This window comes from Vigna umbellata, chromosome 1, assembly GCF_029865625.1.
Source record: "Vigna umbellata cultivar VRB3 chromosome 1, Vumbellata_1.0, whole genome shotgun sequence".
NCBI classification, from domain to species: domain Eukaryota; kingdom Viridiplantae; phylum Streptophyta; class Magnoliopsida; order Fabales; family Fabaceae; genus Vigna; species Vigna umbellata.
The window spans coordinates 28,579,721-28,587,508 of record NC_142165.1 but is presented as its reverse complement, the minus strand read 5'-3'; the positions used below and the strand labels follow the sequence as shown (position 1 = coordinate 28,587,508).

Sequence of the window (7,788 nt, the reverse complement as noted above, 5' to 3'; positions counted from 1 at the left end):
ATACAACAGGCAATGGTAAGCTTCCCCATACCTTGGTCAATTCTAGGGCTTTATCTATACTCCAAAAACATCACAAATCTTCCCTTGGCCTAATGTTTTCTACAACTCCTTTCCATCTCTTCTAAAAAACATTCTCTCTCCCTCTTTTTTTTTTTTTTTTAAGTTTTAGGTTTCTATCCCTTTTTTCTAATGACCAAAGCTTATATAGGAGGTGTCTAATATAGTTACAACTATGTGTGAAGTATACATAAGGTACTTTATTTCACTAGTACAAAAATAGCGTACAACGTCGGTGATTTTTGGCTTTTAATGGTGTACTCGAGGTCGACGTCATATCGAGAGATGTTATATAACGTTGAATTGTACAGGCCGACGTTAACAGTTTATAGAACATGTCGGACAATAAAGAATTCGACATCTAATATGTGACTAAATGCACAATGCCCAGATGAATGTAAAAGAGGATTTGACGTCCACCACAAGGGGGTGAGACGTAATATTGACGTCGAATAACAATCAAGGCTGACGTCACCCTTGCTGAGCCATAGAGGAGCTTGTCCAGCGGTGCATTTCTATGGTTTGCCATTGGAAAGGGTGTAACGTCGTGTAGTGTCAAGACCGACGTCAAGACACCTATATTAACGTCGTGCAATGTATAGGCCGACGTTAAATTCATGGTTTTTTTAAAAAAAATTGGTTCATTTTTGCTCATTTAATCAAACCTGAAATATAGAAACCAATTTTCTAATTCATATATTCACATAATTCATCAATTCCTGTTTAAACCATTATATCACCAATTCATCAATTCAAATGTAAAACTAAAAGCTAAAGCAAATGCTATCGTACAAACAGAAAGAACTTAAAGGAAAAACCTAAAGTTATAGCTAATGAAAATGTTGATTCAAATATCTTGCCCATTCCTCTCTTATCGTCCCTATTATGGCATTTGGCAATGAAGAGGCACTGTTGAACCGCTGCAAAATCAAGGAAATTTTACTATTATATTCATTCTAATGTGAAAAGTTTATTGATATTTGTAAGATTTCAAATGTAAATTTTTACCTTAGTCCAATATCCTCTAATTCCTGCTCGGATGATTGTCTTCATCCATGACATGATGTAGTAGCCACGTGGCCAGAAATCTGTTTGCTTGTTACACTAAACATGTGAAAGAACTTAGTTAAATGTAATGGTTTAAATCTGATTACGAAAACTAATAAGTTAAAGATCAATGAATTCCAACCTTAGGATATATAATTTCAATCTGTTGTGCTCTAGGCCTAGCCACAACTGTAAACAAATTTGAAACATTTGAAACATTACAAATATAAGTTAATATATTAATATCATAATGAATTGATATGAATGAATGTAATACTTACGTTTGTAACAAGGACTTTAAATCTGATTTTATCTTCCTATGAAGAGAACAAAACCATACAACTTGTGTTTTTTTTAATGATCACCATCATTTGTAATGGCCCCTAACATGTACGAACAACTAGTGAGTTTATTAATTAAATTTTGATAAAAGTTGACAATATTGATGATGGAGCCAAATTCCAGAGGAAACCAGTGGCCTGAAGCTCCCAGATCAGAGGTGTGGTAGATGTGTTGGTGTGCAGCGGAATTGATGGAGTAAATGGTAATGGAGATGTTTGAATGAAGCAAGGTAAAATGAGTGAAGCCTCTCAGCTCAGAAAGCCTTCATATAATGGAAGGAAGCTTGAGAGAAAATGAAGAATTAGCAAGCAATTTTGACTCAAGAGCAGAATGCAAGACTGGAATATATTTCTCAGCATTTGGGCATAGCTCTAAAGTACCCATACAAGGAAGAAACCCTCCTATTTATAAGTGAAGATGGGTCTCTTTTCTGAAATGAAATCTCGCCTAATTTCAAATGGGAAGCCTAACAGCAACGCCAAATCCTTCCTGCAAATCCCATGCCTTGCTCCAGGTCAGCTCCTCACGTGTTTGAAGCATCTTCTCATCCAACGCTGGGCTATTTTGGGGTTTTGGCTGGGCGCATATGACTTTGGCAGCAAGCTTCTCCAACCAGGCCTTCCTTTCACGTGCCAAATGCCATGCTGGCAGCTGCTCCCTCCAATTTATTTAATCCTACAAAACAAAGTAAACATGCTTAATTAAGAGAAGAAGGTTTAAGATAATTCACCTTCCATAGAAGCAAAATATTAAGTGATCCTTCTTCCTCTTGAGCTCTCTTAGCCATGGCTCTAGTAAGAGGTTCAATGTATGTCTTAAATGGTCTTCCATCAGACCCTCCCTCTTGAGAAGGATCTGTCCTCAGATCTGTTGTATCCTGTTGATCATCTCCTGCGAAAGGAGTTAAATCACAGATGTTAAAAGTATGACTGACACCATAACTTTCAGGAAGATCTAAGATGTATGCATTATCATTTATCCTTTTGACAACCTTGAATGAACCATCTCCTCTTGGACTAAGTTTGGACTTCCTTTGAGAAGGAAATCTTTCCTTTCTCAAATGAAGCCAAACTAGGTCTCCTTTTTCAAAAACTATTTTCTTTCTCCCTTTGTTGTTGTATTCTGTATATTTTTAAGTTTGTTTTTCAATTTGGGTTTTGACCTTCTCATGTAACTTCTTGATGAACTCCGCTTTAGAAACACCTTCTTTATGAAGAAAAAGAGATGGTTCTGGAAGAGGTAGTAAATCAAGAGGTGTGATAGGATTAAAACCATAAACAACCTCAAAAGGAGAAAGATTAGTAGTCTTGTGGACTACCCTGTTATAAGCAAATTCAATATGAGGTAGATGTTCATCCCAAGATTTATTGTTACCTCTTAATATTACCCTTAATAATGTAGATAGAGATCTATTAACTACTTCAGTTTGCCCATCAGTTTGTGGGTGACATGTAGTAGAAAATAGAAGTTTAGTTCCTAGCTTTTCCCATAAAGTTTTCCAAAAGTGGCTTAGGAACTTCACATCTCTATCAGACACTATAGATTTGGGTAAACCATGCAGTCTCACTATTTCCTTAAAGAAGAGTCGAGATATATAGCTAGCATCATCTACTTTGTGGCAGGGTATAAAATGAGCCATTTTACTAAAACGATCTACTACCACAAAGATAGAATCATAACCCCTTTGAGTTCTTGGTAATCCTAGGACAAAGTCCATGCTTATGTCCTCCCAAGGGGTATTAGCTATGGGAAGAGGTGTATAGAGTCCATGAGGCATAATCTTTGACTTAGCTTGTAAACAAACTATGCATTTAGAACAATGCCTTTGAACATCTATTCTCATGTGTGGCCAATAAAATTTACTTTTCAAAATGTTTAGAGTTTTATCAACTCCATGATGGCCCATAAGTCCTCCATGACTCTCTTTGATAAGAAGTTTTCTAATGGATCCTTGGGGTATACAAAGTTTTCCTTTATTAAAAAGATACCCCTCAGAAAGATAGAATCCATCAAAAGGCTTCTTAAGACATGATGAATAAGTGGATGCAAATGTTTCATCATTTTCATACAACTCTTTTATGTCATCAAATCCTAATATTTGGGATCCTAGGGTTACTAATAATGCATGTCTTCTAGATAAAGCATCCGCAACAACATTAGTCCTCCCCTTTTTGTGTTTGATGACATAGGGAAATTGCTCCAGATATTCCACCCACTTGGCATGTCTTTTATTTAGCTTTGCTTGCCTTTTTATGTACTTGAGAGATTCATGGTCAGTGTGGATGATGAATTCTCTAGTAACCAAGTAATGTTCCCAAGTTTTTAAAGCTCTAATGAGGGCATACAACTCTTTGTCATAGGTAGGATAGTTCAAGGTAGGTCCCCTAAGTTTTTCACTAAAGTAAGCTACGGGATGTCCTCCTTGTATTAAAACAGCTCCTATACCTATCCTAGATGCATCACATTCTAATTCAAAGGCTTTGGAAAAATCAGGTAAAACGAGAATGGGTGCATGAGTTAACTTATGTTTCAAAGTCTCAAAAGACAACTCTTGCTTATCACCCCAAAGAAAAGGAACATCTTTCTTGACTAACTCATTTAAAGGAGCAGCTATGGTGGAAAAGTCTTTCACAAATCTCCTATAAAAACTAGCTAGCCCATGAAAGCTTCTTACTTCTCCTATATTTTTAGGGGTTGGCCATTCTTGTATAGCCTTGATCTTCTCTGGATCAACATGCACACCTTCTTTTCCAACTTTGAAACCAAGGAAAATCACACTTTCTTGACAAAAAGTACATTTGTCAAAGTTGGCAAAGAGGTGGTTTTCTCTAAGAAGAAGCAAGACTTCCTTGATATGTCTAAGATGCTCTTGAAGACTTTGACTATAGATTAAGATGTCATCAAAGTAGACCACTACAAATCTGCCTATGCATTCCCTAAGCACATGATTCATTAATCTCATGAATGTACTTAGAGCATTGGTCAAGCCAAAGGGCATGACTAACCATTCATATAAACCAAACTTGGTCTTGAAAGCAGTTTTCCATTCATCTCCTTCATGAATTCTTATTTGATGGTATCCACTTTTAAGATCAATTTTGGTGAAGAGATTTGCTCCATGTAATTCATCCAACATGTCATCTAGCCTAGGAATGGGGTGCCTATACTTGACAGTTATGTTGTTGATGGCCCTACAATCTGTACACATTCTCCAAGACCCATCCTTTTTAGGGACCAACAACACAGGCACAGCACAGGGACTTAAACTCTTTTGGATCCACCCTTTGTTCAACAAGTCATTAACTTGTTTCTTTATTTCTTTTGTTTCCATAGGGTTGGTTCTATAGGCTGGCCTATTGGGTAGGCTTGCCCCAGGCACCAAATCTATTTGATGTTCTATTCCCCTCAAAGGTGGTAATCCACTTGGTACCTCTTTGGGAAATATATCATCAAATTCCTTTAAAAGTTTTTGCAACCCCTTTGGTAGAGAACCAAGTTCATGAGTGATTGAAACAAATGCCTCTTTGCAATAAAGAAGGAAATGAGGTTGTCCAAGAAAAAGATTTTTGGAAATATTCAAGGTTTGAGGTTGGACAACTTCATGGGCTGAGGCATGGGTTACCAAATTCTTTCTTTCTTTCTTATTTTCTTTTTTCTTTTCTCCATCCAACTTCTTCTTAAGAATTATTTGGTCCTCTCTTACTTGTGAAGGTGTAAGAGGACACAAAATAATTTTCTTTCCCTTGTGTTGAATGGTGATTTTGTTGGTGACTCCATCATGTAAAGCTTGTTTATCATATTGCCAAGGTCTTCCAAGTAATATGTGCCCAGCTTCCATTGGTACTATATCACAAACAATTTGATCTTCATATTTGCCAATGGAAATGGGTACACTTACTTGTTCTTTAACTACTATTCCATCATCCTCTTTGATCCATTGAAGTTTGTAAGGTTTAGGATGAGGAGTAGTGGTTAAGCCAAGCTTCTCTACCATTCTAGAACTACAACAGTTGCAACAAGAGCCACTATCCACTATCATTGAACATGTCTTTTCTAAAACTTTGCATCTTGTGTGGAATAGGTTCTCTCTTTGTGACTGTTCTAGTTGTACATGTTTGCTCTCAAGGAGTCTTCTCACCATGAGTAAATCTCCATCACAAGGTAGAGTTTCTTCTTCTTCAGAAGTGGATGTTTCAGACTCACTACATGAAGAACCCTCACTTTCACTCTCATGTTCAAGAATGTAAGTTGACCTTCTATTTCGACACTCAGATGAATAGTGCCCTCTTTCCCCACATTTAAAGCATTTGGTTTCCTTACTTTTATTATCTTTTGGAGGTTCTTTGGCTCTTTCTTTCCCTTTCTCCCTCTCTCTAGATTCTTCATATCTTGGCTTAATTAGACTACCCTCCCTCTTATATTCTTTCTTGTAACTATGAGGGTAATCTTTCTTAGTAGAGCTTTTTCTTTTGAGTTGCTGCTCTACCCTCACACAAAGTTGGACTAACTCATTGAGATCATTGTAGGGTATAAGTTCAACCCTATCTCTTATGTCATAGTTGAGTCCACTTTGGAACCTAGCAATTGTGATTCTTGGTTCCTCTCTTATCCCAGCCCTCAACATGAGTAATTCCATTTTTTGTCTATATTCCTCAACACTCATGTTCCTTTGTTGGAGTTTATGGAGTTTATCCATTATCTCCCTATCATAGTAGGCTGGTACATGCCTCCTCCTCAAGGCAGCTCTCATTTCATTCCAATACCTAATGGGAGGTAAGTGTCTTAGCCTATGGTCCTTGACTAAGGCTGTCCACCAAATTAAGGCATAACCTTGAAAGCTTAGAGAAGCCATGGTGACTCTCCTTTCATCATCTATTTGGTGACACTCAAACAATTGCTCAACTTTCATTTCCCACTCTAGGTATTCTTCTACATCATCTTTTCCATGAAAGGAAGGAAGATCAATCTTAGGCTCTCTTGGGTAATGCTCTCTAACTCTATGTTGTCTTCTAGGAGGCATTTGGTAGTGGTCATCATTGTGATGACTACTATTTTGCTCAATTTCACTTGGAGAAGATGATGATTCTTCTCTTCTCCTATGGGAAGACCTCTCTTTCTTTTTATCTTGATTAATCAAAAGTTGACTAATCATATCTTTGAGCTCACTAATCTCTTTATCCCTTTGTTCAAATCTTTGCTCAAATTCTTCCCTTAAAGACATTTCACTATTGGGTTTCAAACTTCCTTGCACACTTGATTGACTCATTCTTGTCAAAGGAAAATTTTCAAAAGGTTTTCAAAATGTTTGACAAGTAATGAATGAAAATTTTTTTTCACAAACTTTCTTTGTTTTTGGTGAAAAATTTCTAAGAGATTCTAGAAGTAAAAGATGTTTCTAAGTAGCTCCCAGGAAGAAGAGGTGAGTCACAAATGGACAAGCTTAGAAACCAAGTTCTTTCTTAGCCAGAGTTTCCTTAGAATGTTCTTTTACTTTAGTTTCTAAGTAGAAATTCTTCAAATTCTTTTTAAATGTTATGAACCTACAAACCAAAGAAAGGTTTACTATATGCTATGCTATCCTAAATACCACGGAGACCTAAAAACAAAAGGATTACTCAAGACATTTAAGGAAAGCAATAAAGATGCAAGAATGTAAATGCTAGACGGCCCTAAGTGAAAGTGCAAGTGACACTTGGAGCCCCTTGACACACTTTCACACTAAGAAAACGAAATTGGACTATTACAATGTTCAATTGTGAGCTTGGCACAAAAACAGAAATATAATTAAAAAAAACTACAAGGTTTCGTGATATGAGTACTCAAACAAGCTCAATTAAATGTGTAAAAACAGTGTTGACTGCAATCTTCAGCTGCTGCCAAGTGTATCTCAAAAACAGTATGCAAGTTGTTCAAATTCTGGTGGCAAATTATGCTGCTGTAATGTATTCTGCAGCTGCTGGACAGCAGAGTTGCATCTACTCAAGAGCTCCTAATTGCTTTTCATTTCAGCTTTCCCCTCACTTCCTAGTATGCTACCATTATAAGTAAAGGTTTCTGCAACTGAATGCTTCACAACAGCTATCACAGTACCTTAAATCCACTCAAACAAACCAAGTCAGATTTACCATTCTGCACCAGTTTTCCACACCAATTTCCAGCAATAATTGACAATTTTGGAAGCCAAAAATGTGGTAAACAAATGAACTAGGTCTGGAAAAAAAAAACAGCAAGTACACAAAAGGAACCTACCAAAGGTGCTAGAACAGATTAAGAAAGCAATTAAAAACGCAAACACAGTTCAGAAATGATTCCAAATGCAAACTGTTTGATAATTTTCAAAAC

General features: G+C 36.7%; 1 protein-coding gene across 1 annotated transcript; it reads right to left on the bottom strand.

Annotated features, from left to right (window-relative positions):
* Positions 1-1,899: 1,899 nt before the first annotated feature.
* LOC148205080 (uncharacterized) lies at positions 1,900-6,466 on the bottom strand. Its single transcript, XM_088102087.1, has 2 exons — positions 4,817-6,466; positions 1,900-2,097 (listed from the first exon to the last, which is right to left on the bottom strand). Exons 1-2 carry the CDS (start codon positions 6,464-6,466, stop codon positions 1,900-1,902), a joined length of 1,848 nt encoding a protein of 615 aa, XP_087958213.1.
* Positions 6,467-7,788: the final 1,322 nt, after the last annotated feature.

Excerpts from the sequence above, each read along its gene's own strand:
- LOC148205080 (XM_088102087.1), bottom strand. The coding sequence starts at position 6,466 with ATGCCTCCTAGAAGACAACATAGAGTTAGAGAGCATTACCCAAGAGAG. Across the intron at positions 2,098-4,816 it reads AAATAGATTTGGTGCCTGGG|CTGCCAGCATGGCATTTGGC; the intron begins GCAAGCCTACCC and ends TGGAGGGAGCAG.